Source organism: Arvicola amphibius, chromosome 15, assembly GCF_903992535.2.
Source record: "Arvicola amphibius chromosome 15, mArvAmp1.2, whole genome shotgun sequence".
NCBI lineage: Eukaryota > Metazoa > Chordata > Mammalia > Rodentia > Cricetidae > Arvicola > Arvicola amphibius.
In genome coordinates this window covers 43,482,242-43,504,284 of record NC_052061.1, presented here as the reverse complement: position 1 = coordinate 43,504,284, position 22,043 = coordinate 43,482,242, and the positions used below count along the sequence as shown (strand labels likewise).

The window sequence follows — 22,043 nt, the reverse complement described above, 5'->3', positions numbered from 1 at the left end:
TGGATGGGTCATTCTCTTTTGGGCCTTGAACACGCATTTGGCCCTGTACAATACAAGAGGCCCGTTCCCTCACAGGGTTAACAACACGTCTGTCTCCTTACAGTCTACACATAGATTGGCCTGACTCGTCAGAGCTTTGTACACACACAGGCCTGTCTCCTCACGGCCTTTCACACACAGAAGGGCCTGTGCCCTCATGGCTCTAGACACGTGACAGGCTGTTCCCTCGAAGCCTCATGCACACATAAGCTATCTCTGCAGACCCTGGCCTCTGAGGGCCTGGGCAGGAGCAAGGAGGAGCATCTGAGTCAGAACTGAGGCCTCATTAACTCTGTGTGACTGTTTATGTTTCAAACCCAAGGGAATTGGCCCCAAGGGCCTACCGTTTAAACCAAACAGGACAGCCTCCCCAGGGAGCCCTCAGGACCGCAGGCTGGGCTCCTGGGGATTTGGGTAGGGCAGCACAGCTCTTTCTCATCCCATTCCTAGGACAGGAGGTGCTTGTCCCCTATCCCATCATGGGACTCCAGGCTTCCCTAGGCTCCCCTGACCAAGGCAGCTGTGGGCAAGAGCAAAGCTCTTTCCAGGAAGAGGGAAGCGGAAGGGAGAAAGACAGGACTCAGGGCTCATGGCCTCATGTCTCCTCAGAGCAACTGCTGGCTTGCGAGAATCTATCCAGGTAGAGAAAACGGTAGTGAAGGAACCTCTCAGCCAAGAGGGCCATGATGGCAGCAGGAAACATACAAGGAGATCCCAGTAGAGACCTCCTGACTATAAAAAAAATGGCACGACTCCTACAAGGAGGCCGCAGCATCCCTTGGCTGAGGAGTCCTGCCCTTCTGAGAGCCATACGCTGCCGTTGCAGCTAAGTCTTCCTAAGACCCAATTTTGCCCTCCTGAGGAAACACACTGCCCTGGGCAAGTCTAGGCAAGTTAAACTGGGAGACACAGTATCTGAGCGGAGTGCGTCATGATACGAAAAGAGCACACTCTATCTATATATACTCCCTGTTGTAGGCCACAGGCAGGAAACTCACAAATTCAAACCGTAGCTGTGGAATCGCTAAATGTCCTAAATTCTGATGCTCTGTTGTCAGCTTTTCCTTGCCCTCTGTGTTAAAAAGGAAAAAAAAAAAAGAAACAAGTAAATAAAACAGAGGAGAACTAACTCCACAGTGACTGCCTTCACCCACGGAGGAAAAGAGCGGCTGGGCTGTCTCAGGAGCAGAGAGGGGGTCACATCCTGAACGGGCTGATGAGTCCAAACCTCAAGCAGTTTGACAGAGAGGGGGCAGAATGGACCCACGGGACTGGATTAAAGTTGCCATGTAACCATGGGCAAGCTGTCTGGCTGCTCTGAGCTCTAGTTCCCGTACTGGCTGAACGACAGCAAAACAGAAGTGTGCAAGCCAAGCCCGACATGATACAGATTTATGCGAACAAACACCCAGATATGTTTGGATTGGGACAAGAAAAGGTAAGGGTTCAAATCCAGGCTTTCCAGCTGGCACTGCTAGTGGGAAGTATCCCCCTAAACAGCTTATGATTCTGTCACTCTGCAGGGATGGACAGCAAGTCTTTACAACCCTCACCAAACTCAGATCGCCAGGAGCCATCATTAAATGAAGTTGCCATACCAAGAGACCACTGCCACCTGGTGGCTGCATACCCGAATCATCAGGGGTCACCTGCCCCAGGTAGCATCTCATACAAGCTTACCTGGTGGGAAGGAGGGTCACCACCCACCTCCTGAAGGACGGGACAGAGCCCGGGGAGCCCACTGCCATCCTCTGGCAACACTGGCTTGGTTTCCCTATGTGTTTTTAAAGAAAGTTTTCACTGATTGAATTTAGTGATTATAAAAATGCTGGACACCATGAGAATTGAGGCTCAGGTCATCTGAGAACTGCTGAAAACCCAAGGGAATCCTCCCCAGTTCTCTGGATTCGCTTTGTAAACCCCATACATAATCCTAGGTTAGAAATAATCTTTCCGCCAAAAGCTCTTCAACTTTCATTTCCTTGTAAGCCTCAACCTAGAGGCAATCCTTCTGCCTCAGATTCCGAAGTCCTAGACACATAGACATGTGTCACTAAGCGTGAAATTCCACTGCACGCCTCTTATCTTGGTTACCTCTTGAAACTTCAGAAGCACAGCCAAAGAGGCGTACCTGGCGTGCAGGTGGAGGAAACATTCACCTCAACACGCTGGCAATGAGTCAGGACCCTTCACCCTCCTCATCCCTTGCAGACTGAGCCCCCCTTTCCCGGACTAAGTCTGGTACAGACAGGAATGAACATCACAGGGGCATGCCACCGGTGGAATAGAGAGCAGGAACCTCACCCAGCTGTCAGTACACAGTAGGAGCTCAATAAGTACAACCTCACGCTAACGATTCATGCTTAGCTCAGACTTGGCACCAGGAGCATAGAGCAAGAAGATGGACAAGTAACAAGGGAGGAGATGAAGATCTCTCAGGGACAGTCATGTGGTTTTCTGGGCACTCCTTCAGCTTAGTGCATGCTGCCAGCTTTCAAGATCCTCTAGGCCACTATGAAGACACCCCGTGACAAGGTCCACACCTACAATGGTGGGTTCTGAACCACAGCTTAGAAGGCAGGGGAAGGAGACAAGAGACATTCAAGAAAGCACTATCCATTCCCTGTGACCCGACTCCATCACCTGGACCACTGGACACAACAAAACTGGGTCCGGGTTGGGAGTGGTGGTGGTGGTGGTGGTGGTCCAGGCCTAAGAAGTGACAGCAGGTGCCTGTCCTCCCCAAGTGCCAGAAGCTTGAAACTTCACAGAATGAGAAGGGGAGCCAGCCCACCAAAAGGAGCAAAGGGAGTGAACAAGAGTCAGGATTTTTCAATCTCTGCTGAACTCCCACTCTGCGCAGCTTCCAAAACTTCTTGCTCAAAGAACCTTCTGGGACCCAGAGTACAACCTCCCTGAACCCCAGGTTTGCCTTCCCTCTGATGAAAGCAGGCCTAGGACCCTCCTTGAAGCAAGGGACCAGCTAGAAGGTTCTAAGCTGAGCAGCCACCACCAGGGACCTGCTTCTACCACAAGGCACACAGCGCGTAGGGAGGTGGCAGAAACTCCCAGCAGCAGCAGAGAACCCCTCACTAAGCCACCCACGAGGCAATGTTCCCCACCTCCAGGACTGTGTCCTGCCCGGCTCTCAGCCATCACTCTCTAAGGCCCAAGGAGCTGCTGCAAACCGGAAGCAGGGCCCCGACTTACCTTCCACTGCAGAGAATGGAACCACTGATCTCGCAGGTAGCTGTTGGCAGCCTGTAACAACAAGAACAGGAGAATGGCGGGTTCATCATTTTCTAGAATGTCTCAGACCATCTTACTGGCCCCCACATAAGCCCCTAACCACTGCCAGAGGCCCTGGCTTGCCTCCTGAAAATTGTGCACTGACCCTCAAGAGTAAAATCAGAACAGACATGGCTGCCAGTATGGGATAGTTTGTCTGGGTATAATAGTCTACACTTTGCTGGCTGGAACACCTTCTCTGTGCTTATACATATTGGACCTTGGGTGGTGAGAACTGGCCGAAGGCAAGAGAGTTGAGTGATTGGTGCCTCTTTTCTGCCAAGACTGTCCAGGAACCTGGCCTGTCACACCTGGGGTTCTCTCAACACTCCCCATAATGGGCTTCCAACACCTCGCATGTATGTACCAGAGCTGAGCCTCGGAAAGATCCAGGTCCAGGTCACAACCCTGATCACAGCCTAGGTGTGAGCAAAACATCCAACGATGACATAAGGCCTTCAGAGGCCTGTGAAGAGAAGCACCCACACTCACAGCCTGGGGCTCACCTGCAACCCCAGCTCTGGTCAGCACTGGCTCAGTATCTGGTCTCCTGACAATGGGCCACGGGGTGTGCAACAGCGGAATGGAGAAAGCACCTTGCAGAGGCTCCACAAAGGTTCTCCGTTTAGCCCTGACCACAGTGTGTGTTGATTTCTCCAGTGTCAATAATTTCCACAGTTAGCTCTACCAAGGAGACTCACCGCTCTCATGAGCAAGTGCAAACCAGGCTGGGCCAGCTCCAGCACTGCCCCGGTCCACAGCCTTGTCTGTGATTTCAACTATCACAGTGGAGAACAAGAATGATGGGGGAGGGGTGCCCTCCAAAAACATGCACACACTAATCACCTGAGGTGCTGTTATCCTGGGAGGGTAGAGACTTTACAGATGGTACATCAAGGCTCTCGTGACAGGGAGATCACCCTGGACTGTGTAGTGGCCCCGTGGGATCACAGGGTCCGTGTAAGGGGGAGGCAGAAGGGCCTATCACACTGAAGCAGGCAGATGATCAAGGTCACAGATTCCAAGGAGCACCCAGAAGCTAGGAAAGGAAAGGAGACAGACTCTCTCCCGGGCCTCAGAAGCAGAGTCCTGGCCACACCCTGATGCTGGCATGTGGCCCCTGGGATCCCAACAGGCAACTTTGGAAGATCCAACTGATCTTGGGATGAGAGTCCAGCCCAACCTATTCTGAGCTCCACTGTAACCTTTCTGATATGGACCTGGGGCCGAGATGTCACATGCGGCCCACAGTCTCATTCCTAGATCCTTTCCTTCCCACACACAGGACAAGTGCACACAGCCGAGGGACCTGGCCGTGAGTGTGAGCTGGTGTGATGTGAAAGGGTACAAGCTTTGCTCTTAAGAGCCAGTGCATGGCTTAGCCCTGTTTCTTTCCATGCAGTGGCAGCCAAAATATCTCAAATGTTTGTTCCAGAACAGAGGCCCAGATGAGGTAGGTAAGTAGACAGATGGGTAAGTGGGTGGATGGGTGGATGGATGGATGGACGGACGGACGGATGGATGGACGGACAGACAGACGGACGGATGGGAGGATGGATGGATGGACGGATGGACAGACGGATGGATGAGGTAGCTATGTTGACAGATGTAAGCAGACAGGTATAGTCACAGATGATGAATACACAGGCATAGGAGAGGAAAAAGGAGAGGGGCAAACCTTAGGATTGGTGAAACATCCATATACCCATTTCACAGAACTTCAAAGAACCCTTCTGCCCTGACACCCTCTTCACTACCATGCTTTTGCCGGGTCTCCCAAAACAAGCATGGTGGTATGTCCCTGGACACGTGTGTATAAGGTTTGGACCACCTTGACTCCGTGGTAACCAAGTAGACAAGTACTATGATCCAGTTACAGGTGAAGAAATGAGGTTCTGAAGTTTCCCACTGCTCAGGGCACTTGGCCAGTGGAGCAGACTTGGATCACACCTCGGGCCCATCTCCCTCCTAGCCTGCTTGCCCCAATATTCCCTAGAGAACAGGCAAACCATGTACCTGGCTTTTGTAGGTGTGGGCTGTGGCTCTGGGAGATGCCTAGTAGTCAATGAAAAACATGGCACCTATGCCCAGCACCAAGTAGCCACCATGGAAAGCATAGTGGGACAGGCAGTATGTGGAAAAAGGTGAGCTTTCTTTCAGTAGAGGATGCCAGGAGACGTTCCGGAGGCCCAGGACAAGCCTCCCCAAGTGGCTTCTGGCAGGTGGCAACTTGGCCTGGTTGCGTTGCAGCCAGGAGCATCTGTCTATAAAGTTCCCTTGTAGCCAGGGTGGCAGCAGAAGAGGAACAGGACAAGCCAGATCCCAGGGAACACTAGGCACAGCGAGTGAGTGCCTGGAGGGTGACCTGGGAGGAGAATCCTCAGGAACCTCAGAGGGAGCTCACAGCCCACCTTGCCCCCATGGCCCCAGGCTTGCTCTGGTGGCTCTCTGCCGGTGCCCGGTGATAACCTTCCCACAGGGCTGGCTCCAGGGAAGCCTGCCCAACTTCCTCTGCAGAGGCTGCCAAGTTCTAGTTCATTGTTGCATTGTCCGCGAGGTGAGAAAAACAGTCTGGAGCCTGCAGGGACTGTTCCCAAGTTCAGTTTCCTGGCCCAATCTCCAGGAAAACCAGCAAAGAGCAGCCGGGAAGGCTCTCTCCCTGTGTCTCCCTCTCTCCCTCTCACTTCCAGTAAGAAAGGAACCCATCCTGTCCCAATTCCTGCCAGCTACTGGTGTGTATGGTAAACAGCTGTCCATCTCCCATGGGGCTTTCGAGATTGGCAATGGGGGGGGGCACTGCTGGTCCACTTAGGGTCCACTTGCCCTCCTGACACAAGCCACCGTGGGTGCGGTCTACTCTTCCTACAGGTGGACCCTCTGACTCGAGGATATCAGCACTTCATGGTTCCTTGGAGCTCAGACTGCACCAGAAGCCACCAGCAATGTGGCCCACATAGGACATACACAGTGTTGGTGCTTAGGAGCTGGCCTCCTCACAATGTTGTTGACAAGAGGGTGGTAAGAGAGAAATAAGATTAGCAGGCCTCTGCTGTTGCTAGAGCCGCTAACACAGACTTAGGAAGCTCACACTGAAATCACGAAGAGTCCAGGAATACTGACTGGCCCCCATGCTAGGCACTGGTGCCTTGTAGGCTGCACCTGCAGGAGGGCTGCACGGTGGTACACCTAAGCGATGTGTGGAAAGGCTTCCTGGAACCCCCAGCTCAGGTCCCAGGGGCTGGACTTCCAGGAAGACAGACTATCGATCTAAGAAAGCCAAATGGGAAAGGCGTTCCCCAGGAGGACACTGGAATGGGAGGGTGATAAAGAGGAAGAGAGAGATGCCCTGAGGCTGAGGAGACTTTAGAGAAAAAGAAACAGAGAAAGCTGGAGAGGGAGGGAAGAAGAGAAGAGCAGAGAGAAAGGCAGATAAAGAAACAGAAGGGTGGAGAGACAGAAAGACAGACACAGAGACAGAAGATGATGGGAGGAGGGAGACGGAGGGCTAGACAGCACAGATACAGCAGAGCCCTGGCACTTGGCATGGCTCGGCGCTGAGAAAGAGCAATTCCCAATCAATAGCATCAATTAAACCCAAGATCACGCCACCGCAGGGGCTGCATTGCTCACCCTCGACTTAAAACCCTCCAGGGCCATCACACAGACCCCTAGTGCTTCCACTGGCCATGGACCCTGGCTGCTTCCCAGGTCCCTTCCCACCCTGGGGTGAAGAAGACATAGTCCCAGTCACTTGAGGTTGCTCTTGGTGACACCTGGGCTCTGGGTCCTAATACAGTATGTCATTCAAGAATGAAGACAAAGCCAAGGCCCCAACATCCGTCACACACAGCATATGAACCAAAATGCCCAGCAAAGGCCCTAACCGGCACCTCTGTCATCACCCTAGGCACAGGTGGCCACGCTAGTCTGCCTCCCTTGGCCTGACAGAGATGCAAGCAGGAGAGAGACCCATGGGTGGGCAGGGGCAGGACTACACCCACCTAGCTCTCTGAAGGGAGACTGCGCTGCTTCCCTGAGTTGGTAGCTGCTGCGGCCTCCTCTCCTCTCTTCTCCTTCTTCCCTCCTCTGCTGCTCCTGCCTCTGACTGAACAGCCACCAAGCAGGGGCGGCAAGCGTGGAGGACGCTGGGGCAGCCTGGTTTGTCAGCCCACAGGGGGAGCTCTGACGTGTAGCTCAGCCCACTGCAGCCTGGGAGAGAGTCATCACTGCCGCCAGCCAGGGCCACGTCCAGGTTAAAGGGACATGCCCAGAGCAGGTCAGCTCCTCTGACCCAGGGTAATGTTCTAGTCTTTCTTGGGGGGAAAGGCCTGCCCTCTCTAGTCCCAGAAACAAAAGGCTCTCCTCCCAGTGAGTAGGGACCACCATCAACGGAGAAACCAGAGCTTCCTGACTATTTCCACACGCCCAGCCTTATTTCACACAGTCCCTTAGCCTCTGCTCTGTCTAGTGTCCCCTCTGTCCCTTAAGGGCTTCTTACTGCTCCTTGGTGCCCTCAAGATACATAGTGGGAGGTTGACAAAGACCGTAATATCTAGACACAGTCATAGGCATCACCCCCACTCTCTGCTGCCACAGAGAGCTACCACCCCACACTTAAGACTAGATGTGCCCCCCGTGGGGCACCCTATTCATACTTTGGTACCCCACGCAATGCATCCCTGGGGGCCCATCTGTCTCTCGGGGACTCAGTGAGTCACCCTCCCCTCCCCCCAAGTCCGCTGGGACATGCCTGTGTCTGAGTCGCATTTCAGAAATCATGTGTTTATGGCTCGGTCTTCCCCAGAGGCTGACAGTGGGAGTGAGGATGGGGCTTGCAGGGCCCAGGCTTGAAGCTGCATAATTCAGCAGTTAAAACATTCCAGAAGGCTGTCCTGCTGCCCTTCAGGGTCCTCCTTGTCTCGGTCCCCTTTGTTGCTCATGGGGTCACCCAGCCCTACTGGGCCTGGCACTGCCCAACCTTGCATGGACCCAGTACTACAGACATCAGCTGGGCAATGGACAAGAGAAACAGAAGAGGCCAAAGGAGGCATGGCAGTGGCTGAGTATGTGTGGTCCCCCCTCCATTAAAAACAGGGGAAGAGGGTATTAGGGAGCTCTGCTGGCCAGAGGGAACATGACGAGGAATGGGGGGTGCTCACAAAGGGTATATAGTATGGTGGCTGAGTTAGAAAATGGGCTACGGCAGGTATGGCTTCTGGCATCCTCCAAGAGAAAACAGCAAGGATAGGGACATGCCACACAATGTCCCTTTGCACTGCTGTGGCAACTGGCTTCTAGCTGCTACTTCTGCTTTCCAGGGTGCCTACCTTTCCTGCCTCTTGGTGATACCAGAAGGGCCATCAGCTCCTATGGCCAAAAGTGGACATGGAGCCAGAGCAGAGCACACTCCCAAGGAATTAGATACTGCGAGCAGTGCCTTAGTGTGGCCACCACCCCCTTTCCCACCACAATGATGCCAACAGAAAGGGAGGAGCAAAGCCTAAGTGCCGATGACGTCACCCATCATCTGGATCCAGCTGTTCTTGCAGTTCTCTCCTGGACCTCTCAGCGATCTTAGTAGCATGACAGTCCTATAAAGCTGTGTCATTTCCAACCGATGTCCTCGTGGACACATAAGAGTCAGTATGTCCATTGTAGTAAGAAAAAAAAAAAAAAAAACAAAAACAAAAACAAAAACCACCACCACAACAACAAAAAACCTAAACCAACAAAGTCAGATATAGGCCGCACACTCGCTTGAGTCCAGCAAAGAGAAGATTCATAACAAGGTGCTTCTCACAACTTTGAAGGCCCGACAACTGGCCCATGGGTCTCAGTTTCCCTATTTGAAAATGGAAACAAGAGAATTCATTTCCCGGGCTCGGGAAAACTAGCAAGCTCCCATACAGTGGGCATGCGGCAGGTGCTTCATCCATGCACAGCCCTCCTCTTGCCCTCCTGAGAGCCCTTCTTTATACCTTCCTGATGTTCTGTGTTGACAAAAGTGACCATCTACAAAGGGAGGGGGGGAAGAGAACTGCTCGCTCGCTCATGTTTACGCATCTTACCTGCAGCAGGACGGTCCCCCCAGGGATCGTGAGCTGTAAACAGTACTTCGGGGCGTTCTCCCAGGACAGCGGCTGAACATCTTCAATGGCGCTGTAGGAGACCGAGTTTTCCATGTACCCGGACGGCTGGAGCAAAGAGAGAAGAGAGAAACATGCCCGGGTTACAAGAGCTGGCAGAGCCCCCACCTCAGAAGCCAATGCTGGTGTGAGCATTGAACAGACAATGTGAGCGCAGAAATGCGGCTAGCCCAGGACCAAAGGAAGGGCAGAGTTCTCGGCTGGCAGCATCCGACTGTGCAAAAGGGCTGTAAAGGAAACTCATTCTACATCTAGGGTGCAAAATAAAGAGGCAAGGGAACCCTGAGGGCAAGGGTGAAGGGTCATCCCCTGGTGACCACACTGCCCAGCTAGACTCTGAACATCCCTCCCCAGCACAGCATCCTCCAATGGCTCCTATGCCCATGGGGTCACGCCCCCACTGCAGTCCACGGAAGGGACCTCTAACCCATCCTGCTCCTTCCTCACACCCCCAAAGTCCACAGAGAGTATGTTATCTTTCTCAGGACCTGGTCCCCCACATGGTTCAATAGCATGTGTTGGGGAAACGCGTGAAAAAGGCAGCCATGGCCAAGGGTTGGGAGAAGGCAACAGAAGCCTAAAGTTATTCACACTGCTCTCTAAGAGAGTCCCACTCTCTCAGAGAAGCATGGGGTGTGGGGCTGGCCAGGGACGACAACACGGGGTCTTCCACCTCCACGATGTCAGAGCTCAGGAGAATCAGAAGAAAAGCAAGCTAAGACTAATAGCAGCCCCCTCCGACCCTTGCTTATGCACACAGTGCTCCAGGAACCCCATGAGTGGCTTTAGGGAGGAGGTGCCAGGGCCATCCGTAGAGCACAAAGGACTTGTGACCTTCCTGTACCGGCAAGGTACCAGCGGTTATAGGGTTTAGGGAAATAACCACGGTAGTCCTTTATAATAAATCAGTTTTAATACAAGGGAAAATAAGGGAACTTACAGATCCAAGGGTCCAGTGGAGCAGAAGGTACGCAGGGGAGAACCAAACGGGGGGCCTTCCGGCGCCCCGATCCTATTTAAGGGGAATGCTACTCCGCTGGGGCAGCCACGCCCCTGAACGCAGGGATTGGGCCAGCTGCCCCAACATCTCCCCCTTTTGTCTAAATAAGACAGATTTAGAAACCAAATACAACTATATACAATGGGAACAGATCATATAAAATTACAAGAAGTAAACAATATCAGGCGAGGAGTATATAACGAAAAATTTTTTTAATCACTCTACTTTGGGAAGTCTAAATAATCTAGAAGGTAGCTACCATTATCTAATCTTTAACCCCATCAAAGATCTGAGAAGGAGAGTAAAATTACCAAAGCAACCAGGAAGCACAAACGAGAAACTTTTAAAATGTGCAACACAAGACAGAGACAATTGACTACCTGGGCAACCACATGAAGTCTTGATAGCAATGTTGAGGCAACCAACTTTGGCTGAGGCCTGAAAAAACCTGACATACCATTATACAACGGCAAGGAACCTTTAGTAGAACAATCCTATCCTGTCTTGGCAAGATAAGACAATTTTGTTTTATCCATTTATGGATATTTTGTAGTTTAGTCAGTAATGGAGGTATGGGCTTTTTTTTTGTCCCAAGGCCAGTTTTGCCAAGTAGAAGACAAACTCCCAGTGGAGTGTCTTTGGTGCTCAACGTTTTTTCGGGAGTAGAGCATTGTTGTCAGGAGTGATTGTGTCTCATAAATATAAAACTCTAGGGTAGATTAAAGGCCATGTTCTACAGCTCTTTAAAGAGGTTGAAGATTATGTTATCTATATTAAATACAACCTCTATGTGTCTAAAAAACCTGATTGTCCTAAATATAAATATGACCAACATATAATTTTTAACATTTATGTAACTGTATGACTAATAGAATAGACAACTGTGCAATAAATGAAGACAATGATTTCCAAATGTAAACAGGGTCCTTACATAAATAATATCTGAGGTAGAAATGTACAGTGCAATATGGTAAACAATGTCATTATATAAATAATATCAGAGGTAGAGATGTACATTGTAATATAGTAAGCAATGTCAATATAACAATTGTTTTAAACAGAGGTAGTATCATACTCTCATACAATGTTTAATATATCAATATACAAGAATCAACACTCATATAGTTTTTTTTAAAAAACAATAACTCACAAAAATCAATTATTTCTTCAGATCACCAGTTAATCCCTCCCTCCCCCATATATATATATATATATATATATATATATATATATATATATATACATATATACACACACACACATACATACAAGGGAAAATAAGGGAACTTACAGATCCAAGGGTCCAGTGGAGCAGAAGGTACGCAGGGGAGAACCAAACGGGGGGCCTTCCGGCGCCCCGATCCTATTTAAGGAAAATGCTACTCCGCTGGGGCAGCCACGCCCCTGAACGCAGGGATTGGGCCAGCTGCCCCAACACCTTCCCATGGCCAAGACGAACTTATACACTGTAATACACTGAAACAGGAAGGTGCAATTTCAAGCCCATGTCCCAGTTGAGAATTTTACCACAGACACTTTAGATCTCTGATCATTGCTTCTTTTCCCATTGACGCATAGTGGAGATGGGGAGAGCTGATGGCTAAATTGCCCCAGCTTTCCTGATACGGGTGGTCAACGGTTTTGAAATAACTGACCAACTTAGTTTGGTTCAACAGATATCCACCGAGCTACTAGTATATTCTGAGGATTGTGCTGAGTAGGTAGTACAAGCCTGGAGTTCAGTGGGGGTGGACAGACAACAAACAAAAGACATCCAAGAGTAACCTGGGATTGGAGAGCATTGAATGGGGGAACCAAAATGGGGCTTAGTGATAGGATCAGAGAGGAGAGACCACCGCATAATCTCAAGGCCAACACAAAGGCCCAGGGAAAAGCAAGAGGACTGAGGTAGAGGGCTAGGCACAGCTCAGGTGGCAACGGTCCACTTCTAGAAGAGCTTATATGTCCATCTGGGGCCTGGGAACCACATCCCCAAGGGGAAGGTGCTGCAGGAAAATCTGACAGTATCCCTGAAGCCACTAGGAATACGGAAGTGGGAGGTAGCTCGCCCCAAGCCTTTTGGGCCAGTGTACTGCCCTTCAGCAAGGCCTGCAGACCACGGTACATCTTGTCAGTGTGTGGAGTAAGTACCCTTTCCTGCCCTGTACATCCAGAATCACTTCCTGTCCCCCTTGGCACTAGCCCAGTGACATGGCCCAGTGTTTCAATAACACAGCTCAGCCCTGCCCCTCGCTGGGGGAGACACTTAATTTCAAATATTTACTGTGCTTACTGATGACAGTCCCATCTCTCAGCTGCCTGTTATGTACAACAGGGACATGAGCCTTTGCCATCCTGTTCAGTGAGCCTAATTCTCAGGACGGCTGTCATTTTAACAAATGAGGTGCCAGCCCACAACACACCTGGGAAGGTGAGCCTTCATTATTAAGTTAAAGGCCCTCTTTAGGAAACCCTGGCAGCCGTCCAGCCCTTCCCCTTCCTAAAGGCTAGTGAGCCCAACCGCCCTCGGTATCCACAGAAGCCAGAGGAGCAGGGCTGCAGGGCTGGCCACAAAAGACGCAGAGTCCAAGATGCCCGTCCCTCGGTTCACCATGGGAGATCTACCACTGTGTCAAAGGGCATGGCAGGATCACGAAGGAACTGGACCACCCAGACTCACAGCAGCAGAAAAAGCCTACAGGCTTTGCTCTCCAAAAGCCTCCATGGAGACCTCTGGGCGAGCTATGGCCCTAGCGCCTTCAGACAGACACAGCACAAGCTCCCCCCGTGCAGACCACCTCCGTACCTGGAGGTTGCTGCAGGGCCACTTCCATTCGGCGACCTGGCCAAGCTGTCCAAAAGAGGCTTGGAGCAGAAGCCGCGAGCGAAGTTTTCTGGGAAAAGGCTGGGAATAAATAAGCACCCGTTGTTTTGAAAAAAACCAGATTGATCGCTCTTCCACGGACCGCCTCAGCGCTTGGCCCAAAGCCGTCTTCGGAGCCATTAAGCCCTGTTTTTTTGAGTTCCTTGTGGTGTGTCATTAAGACAGTTACTGCACCTCTCTGAACCTGGTTCCTCTGATGGTAATTCAATAAACAGGATGACAGAGACTATTTCAGGGGACCTAATTTGCCAAGGACTTACTTAGCTCAGCATCTGGAACCTACTGGAGAGATCGATACGATGGCTTTATCTCTGACATCCCCGTCCCTAAATCCCCAAATCCAACTGAAGACCGCTCCTCAAGATGCCTGCCTAAGCCGGACATGCTGGGGCTCACCTGTCACCCCAACATTCAAAAGGTGGTGGCAGGGAGACTGAGAACGTGAGGCTAGCCTGGGCTATCTAGTAAACTTGGGTGCCCGGCATTCGCGGAAGGAAGACAAGGGATACCTAAGCAAGTGTCCCAGCCAGAAGGCAGGATGAGAGACACTGTCACGGAATCTGGGGACACAAAAGGGTCACTGGGCGGAACCTAAGATGACTGAACAGGTCCCGGACCTCAACAGTAACACAGAAGTATTGGGTCCTCGAGTCAGGCCACACTTGTCCATGAGTGTGGATCACTAAGGAGAGGCAGAGGTGGCACAAGGGACACTATTTTCCTCTACATCCAGGGTTCCTCTGTGGTCACTGCATGTCAAGCTACACTGACGACAGCCTCTGCCCAGGGGGTCCTCACTGAGGCAGGAAATTTGAGGTTTGCAAGGCAAACAGGACACGCGGGAGATGTGCCACACCGCCGAGACAATGTTACCCACAGCAATGGTGACACAGTGGCCAGAGTCAACAGCACGCAGGAGGTGAACCAGAAAGGAGGACAGCTCAGTCTTCCAAGGGAAATGGGGAAAGGCAGCCCTAGGCACAGCTAAGAGATCACAGGTTTTCCAGAGTCAAGCCCACAGGGCAATGTTCCTGTTGCAGGGCACCCTAGAATCCCCAGAACTGCAGGGATGGAATCAGATGGGTGGCTATCACATCTTGGGTCTGTACGGAAGCAGATGGGAACCTCCAGGCTGCAGGGGTGGGCAGGGCTGATGGGAGGCAGGGTGACTTGCTGGAGTGACTGAAACCAACTCACCCCAAGAGACTGTTCCTCCTGCTGGTTCCATCCTCCAGCGCTCCAGGATCTGTGCGCTAATGGGTAGATGTCACTCTACGTAAGTGACAACTCACACTTGACTAACAAATGCAGCGTGGGAAGGTGAGGGACGGAACCTAAGCATCTGGATAAAATTAAATCAAGAGCACTCAGGAACGGAGCCTGAAGGCACAAGCCCATAAAACCAGTTGAGTCTGGAGACCGAGGCAAGAAGATCACAAAATTCAAGGGCGGCTAGGACTACAGAGTGAGCTCAGGGCTAGCCTAGGCAGATGAGACGGTCAGAAAATAAAGAGGGCCCAGGATGCAATTCAGTGGAAGAATGCTTGACTAGCATGTGTGAGGTACTAGGTTCAATTCCCAGTCCCCCCCCCTCACTCACACACAGAGAGAGAGACATTTACTAATATTCCAGTGTATTTCTTTCATTTTACTGTGAGTATGTAATTCTGTATCTATGGATGTGTAGTGTGTGCCATGTGTACGTATACAGAGGCCAGACGACACCAGGTACCCCGCAATAAAGCTACCGCCTTGAAACGGGGTGGTGTTGCGGGGGGGGGGGTCTCACTCAAACTAGAGCTGGCCTGCGTTGGCCTAGACTCATTTGGCTCCTATGGGGATCCCCCTGTCACTACTGAGACGCTGGAGTCACAGGTGTGGGCTGCCATGCTTGGCTTTACCATGACGCTGGGATTCCAAGCTCAGGTCCTCGTGCTCAATCGAGAAACAAGGGCTCTTACCCACTGGGCCATCTCGCAGCTTCTCCCAATTATTCGTAAACATAATTTGTATTGCTCTTTGTTTATCTCCTGTGCACAAATGTACACACGCAGAGACACCACAGTTTATATGTGGCAATCAGAGGACAACTTGTGGGAGTCACTTCTCTCCTTCCACCCCGGGGATCAACCTCGGGTCATCAAGCTTGCCGCCTTTACGTCACGCTTGCCACCTTTGCCCACCGAGTCATTTTGCCAGCCCTAAACAACTTTTCGCTGAGTCCCAAGCAAAGATTTCACTTGTGCTGCACCTATGGGCATGTGCTCCGAGTTTCTCTCGGCTCCCGCCCTTTCTGCCATGGACAGAACTGCTGCCATTCTGTTTTGCATGAGCGATAAACAACTCTGAAGTGAACATCCTTGCGAAGCCTGTTTTTCTAGCCTATATTTAGGATTATTTCTTTAGGCCGGATTCCCAGAAATGGAATTACTAGGACAGAGGGTGAGTGCATGTTTTCCACTGTTGCCAAATTACTCTCATTAGAGAGATATTAAGGAGTCTTGGGAGCCCTGGCCAGGGATGAGGGACCCATGACCTTGACTGCTGGCTGTCTTGGTGCTACTCTCGGCCACATCCTCACCAGGTGGGTTTGGCACTGGAGTTTCTGAACTGAACACCATGCTGGGTCATCACGTGCTGGGTGCTGAGGGCATGCTCATCCATCACCCAGGGTCCTGGTTCTTGGGGTGCAGCCTTCTGGGACACTGCGAGTTGGGCATTAGGGACACTGCTCTCTCATGGGAGGTGGAGACAAATCTCTGAATTGTAGCTATGGGACCAATATGGCTAGTTTGAGAGGACCCTTTGCTTCCCAGACAATGAAGAAAACTGCCCTGTAGGATTCTGGAATAAGCCTGGCTCAAAAACCTCCTAAGTTAGCTGGAGCTGCCTCACCGGGGTTCCCTGCCCACTCCCCCATACCTTAAGAGCTAATGTTTACATTAGCTGTTTCCTCAGACTTCTCACCCAGTAGGGTGCTCAGAAATGGGGTGGACCACCTAACAGCCTTCACCATCGCGCCTTTCAGAGATCAGTTCTGCCAACCCCAGCCTATTGCTGGTTTCCATGGTGATTAAGAGAGCATGACTCATGAGTTTCCAGCCCCCAGGACGAGGCTCCAGGCTGACTCAAAATATAAATCCTAATGGGGTGGGGGCTCCCGCACCCCAAAAGGAAAAGCCTATCTGGAAACTCCCTCTATTCAGCCACTCCAGACTGGAGCCTCTAAATACTGGAGAAGTCTCTTCCTGGTCTGGATTGTGAGCGGAGGACTGGTTGTCACTCCGGCAGGCGGCTGAGTGGAAGCTATCTGAGTCATCACTCGGGGGAGGCCAAGATGTGGAGCAGGGTCCAATGGCGCCATCCTACTGGAAGCAGGAAGCTTTGCTCTGGTCCCCAGAAGCAATGTCCCAGGCATGACAGGGAGCCCCTTCCAGCCCAGGTGGCCAGGCAACACTGATAAGATCAAAGACAGTATTGCATCTGTGTCCTCAATGGTGATTTTGCCAATAGGCTAAGTATAGAAGACTGGGATTCGGTCTCCACCAAAACTGGAGGGAAGTACACGGTGTTCTCTGAGACACAGGGGCACCCATGATGCCAAGAAGCCGACACCTTAGAGGGAACCCCACAACCATTAATGCTGCCTGCCACTTGCTGCCCCGGCCCCCATTACCACCCATCACGTTCTGCTGGTATGAATCTGCCTACTTGGGATACTGCTACACTGGTATACAGCTGAGGACCCGCCTTATATCCCTGTATGTGGCTGAACAGTACCCCACTATGTGGACAGCCTACATGATCTATCTAACCGATAGCTACTTGACCTCCTATCTTTCCATGATTGTGAAGTACCTCTGTCCAGTTCATCTTTTCAATGGGGTGACAGGAAGATACCTACCTCACGAACACAGTCCCCACCAGGTCTATGCCACTGTCTTAAGAACTGTGCCCAGAGTCCCATTCCCTCAAAGCCCCACCTTCACTAAGCATAGGCGCCCACGTGACCACTCCAGCCTCACTCAACCACATTGCAATGTTACGGCAAGGGAGCTGTAGTCACCCTGAGGAAATTGAGTAAAGAGAGAGGCGATGACAGGTCACAGGCTTCCTGCTTGCCACCATGATCCAATTTTGCCACCACCAATATAGAGACCTGGATGATCCTGTCCGTCGTGGGCAGTAACGACAACCTCAAGTGTGCAGCATGCAGAATGAGGCTAAGGCCAGTAGGTTCAGAGGTCTGGCCTCCACCCTGCTGGAAAGAGTGTGGGCGTCCCTGCACACCTACAACAGTGGCTACGCTAGAGCTGGGCCCCAGTCTCTTAAAAAAAAAAAAATCTCCTACAGCTGGGGCCAGAGGGCAAGGCCATCCCAGGGCTCCATGGGGGACAGTTAGGAGGCATACAGGGGGCTCATTAATCAAGAAGCCAGCCGCGGCAGCTGCCCCCTTTTATGGCCAAATGCCTCAAGAAGTTTAGCAACAGAGCCAAGGCCAGCTATTTCCACATCCAGAACCTTCCAAGCCCCGTCTTCTCTGCAGGCATGGGAAGGGTGGAAATCTGGTCCCCAGGCCTGGCACTTGGCACCTCTCCCACCATGTGCCTTTGCCACCGGAACAGTTGATGAATGACTCAAAGGCGTCCCCAAGTCAGCACCGTTTTCCCGACAGTCCACAGATAGGTCTAAAAACCCTAACAGCCAGGCAGGTAGGATGTGGGCTGCTTCAGGTCTAAGGGACCCTGGAGAGAGCCTCCTTCCCCAGGGACCTCTACTGTAGGAGGAAGATTTGGAGCCCAGGGCATACAGTATGAACAGCAGGTAAGCCTATCTTATGCACACTGGGCTCTTCTTGCACATAGACACTCTTGTGGCAGCCACCGCCGAGACCAGCTTAAGAGCGCTCCCATCATCCTGGAGGCCCTAACCCAACTGTCTAGGAGTGTCAGCAAGTCTGGCATCTAATCACTGCAGGCTAGCACAGCGTCTTCTTGGGTTTCCTGCAAGTAGGGCCCCACAGTAGCGTGCATTCACGATGGCCACGTAGGTCCTTGCAGGATCTGAGGGGCACATCTGCTGCTGGCCTTGAGCATAGTTCGCCATGTCCCATTGAGGTTGAGCAATGTTCCCATGCTATGCTATATGTATATGGTCGTTCACGGATGTGTCTATATATGTGGCTTGGGGGAGGGGGGGCTGTCAGCATTCCTACACAGGTTTCATAGATGGCATTAGGTATTGGGTAAATACCTAGGAATATAAAAACCCTGCATTTCAGGGTAAAGCACCTAAGTTATAGGGGAATTTCAGGGAAGTCTATAAAATGACTGGGCTGCCCTTTTCCAGGAAAATAAGCCTCGGGTAGCCAGAGATTCCTAAGTTTGGGGGACAGGACTAGGTAACAAGGGGACTTGACTATCTCCACACATGAAGTGTGCCCTTTATATGATGGGGGGGGGACTCTTCTGGGATCACTGACAGGCAGACACTGCTCTGCAAGCTGTCCCGAGAGCCTCAGAGAAGGCAGTAACAATCAGAGACTTCTCCAGGGACCTTGGGCACCTGCTCATGTGGCAGAAAGGTGGCCGTTCTTCTCCACACTCGAGACACAGACCAGGAGGAAAGGCCCATCAGCTCCAGGGCTGAGAGCCTAGAGTGGCAGGCCTGAGGGCAGCCATATTACCCATTTTCCTTAATCACACACGTCAGCTCCCAAGTCCCACACCAATATCAGGTTGTCCACCCAGCATCCATTAATGCCCCACATGCAAAGATACTGAAGTTGGCTGGTGAGTTCGCAGAACACAAGATTCAGAAACATACTTGATGATGGTGAACGCAGCCATCAATGGTACGGTAAAATGGAACCCTGCTCTGGAGGCGCAGGAACCTGGGGATGATCTTGACCTTGAACCCTTTCTCCATAGCAGGACCCGGTTAGGCCCTAGGCACTATTATTACACACGGGCAGCAAAGCCTATGAAGGGGAAAGGTAGAGGTCACTGGGGGTGTGCCCTCATTTCTCTTCCCCCTATTTCCTGGCCACCGTGAAGTGAGCAGATTTGCTCTGCTGATAGAAACTCCTGCACAATTCCACCTCATTGCAGGCCCAAAGCAGCATGGGTATATAACCATAAACTAAGGTCTCCCAAAACATGAGCCCTTTCTCTTGTAAGCTGACTGTCCTGATGTGGGATTCCCCTCTATATGCTATGATTACCTTTAACAAATAAAGCTGGCTTGAGCCTACAGCAAGGCAGTACTTAGAAGGTGGGGAAAACTAAACTGAATGCTGGGAGAAAGAAGGGTGGAGTCAAAGAGAAGCCATGTAGCCCCACGGGAAAACAGACACTGGGAAACCCGGGTAAGCCACAGCCACGTGGCAACACACATATTACTAGAAATGGGTTAAATTAAGAGGTAGCCAATAAGAAGCTAGAGCTAATGGGCCAAGCAGTGTTTTCAATAATATAGTTTCTGTGTGATTATTTCAGGAGTCTGGGCAGCCGGGAAACGAACAAGCGGCCTTCCTCATAACACTGTCCCAGCAAAAGAATGCTGACAGGAACAAGAGTTTCTGTGGCTTCCTAATCACGAAGCTGTTGCCTGTACATCCATCAGCACCAGGTCTGATTGAGATAAGATAAAGGCCCTCAGCCCTATCTCCAGCCAACAATGTCCCTTTTAAGGCCTAAGCCCCACCCTTGGCCATAACCCTAAATTCAATGGAAGCATCATGTAAATTCTGCAGAAATTTCCCAGAGGACCAATTTTGGGGGAAGTTCCCCAGGCCCACTGGCCTCCAGGAGATGGGACCTTTCCTCCCAGGGCTATCCTCATCCACTTGGGCAAGCAGAGCCGCTGGGGTGACAGAAATGTGAGAGCTATGAGGGGCTAGCCCACTGCTGTCACTCTCCTTAGCAAGCCTGGCCCGGTGTGATTTGTGGCCTGTCCACAGGTCCTCTGTCACAGAAGAGGTAGAGGTGGGGCAGTACCTTCCAGAAAGACAGCCAATAGAAAATGGGAGGTGGGGGGAATGAGGAGAATATGAATGACATTCCAGTCTAGGCTGAGACTCTGGGAGGTGTGGGGGTGCCAGGGTTCCCCAAGAGTAGTAGGTCTAGGACTACCATTCAGCAGTCCTGCAGCCCTCCAGTTCAACCTGGGAATGGAGTAGACAAGGGTTTTGCCCTACACCCTCTGTTATCCCTCAGCGTCTACAGCTTGCCCTCACCTGGTAGGAACTCACATGGAAGACCCAGGGCAGCAGTCAGCCTATGGTCACGAAGGTCATCATGGCAGAACTGTCTTTTACTTTGAATTTTTTTAGAGTGTGAGTGGGTGGATGACATGTACATGTATGTGGATGTATGTGGCTGCCACAGAAAATCTCAGACGTTACTCTTCGGGAGTCACCCACCTTGTTTTCTGAGACAGGCTCCTCCCACCAGCTAGAAGCAAGCAGGCAAGGCCGGCTGACTGAAGACTTTCAGAGTCTCTCTCTTCCACCATGCCTGGCTGCTTACATGGGTGCTGGGGAACTGAACTCAGGTCCTCCGACAATTTGCCTACTGAGTCATCTCTCTGATCCTCTACTGGGATTTGATGCAGGCAGAAGAAGGGCCCTGGGCTACTCTGGTTGATGCCCACAGATGTTTGCTTTTCCTGGGTTTATCAAGCTGTTACCCTGCTCTGGATGAAGGCCCGTAACTACGGAACTCGACTAAAGCAGGGGAGGGGGTGTCTCAGCTTTGCTTTATGGTTTTCCCTTGTGTGTATGCCAGGACCCCTTTACCCAGAGACCATGTATGCCAGGCACAGGTGCACCAGGCTGGTGGATGCACCAGTGATTGAGACCTGACCCCGTCCATAGGAAGTACATGCACACTGCAAAGACACGGGTGTTTAGGACTGCCTCAGTTGCATTCAAAACACTGTAACCGCTGGTCGCCTGTGCAGGCGTGTCTTGCTGCGACACAAATCAACGTTCTGAACAGTAGCAGCCCTTTCTGACCATTTCTGTATCTGCTCGAACTGTAATGGTAAGAGACACACACACTTGCAAGGCAAAAGTCCAATAGGTCACCTTAGCTCTGCCTCTCCCCAGCTGGGGCCTAGGTTAGACCATCTGGGGACCGGGGATGGCACGAGAGGATGGGGAGAATGGCCGCCGTGAGGCGCAAGGGGACTGAGGGCCAAACCCACGTCTGGCGCACAGTTCGAGCTCATCCATGTCTATCTATGGTGTATGCAACAGTTCACAGCCCGGCTCCCGTGGAATTCCCCGGAGAATGGTGGCAACACAGGGATAAGTATGCAAAGCATGCGGGACACTCAGTAACGGACAGATATGAACAAGAAAATGAGTAAGGTGGTCAAAAGGTGGAGGCAGGAACAGGGCGGGCAGGTTAAAGAAGGAACTCGAGTTGCTAGGAAAGGAGGGGGCGGCCAGGGGCTCCACCAGGAGTGTTGGAGGAGACCAGGAACGTTGTGTACTGGTTCATTTCCTGTCCACTTGACACAAGTTAGAGTCATCTGGGAGGAGGCGACTTCAATTAAGGAATTGCCGCCATCAGATTAGCCTATAGACAAGTCTGTGGGGCATTTTCTTGATTGGTGATTAATGGGGGGGGGGGGGAGGCTAGCATTCCGGAGGCGGTGCCGTTCCTAAGCAGGTGGTCCT

The 22,043-nt window shown here is 51.6% G+C and overlaps 1 protein-coding gene across 1 annotated transcript in view; it reads right to left on the bottom strand.

Annotated features, from left to right (window-relative positions):
• Positions 1 to 22,043, bottom strand: part of LOC119801846 (c-Maf inducing protein) — a 191,785-nt gene that overhangs the window by 64,707 nt on the left and 105,035 nt on the right. Inside the window, exons 2-3 of the mRNA XM_038312556.1 lie at positions 9,396 to 9,521; positions 3,250 to 3,300 (exon numbers count right to left, since the gene is read on the bottom strand). Coding sequence (XP_038168484.1) covers positions 3,250 to 3,300; positions 9,396 to 9,521 — 177 coding nt within the window. The remainder of the gene's footprint in view (positions 1 to 3,249; positions 3,301 to 9,395; positions 9,522 to 22,043) is intronic.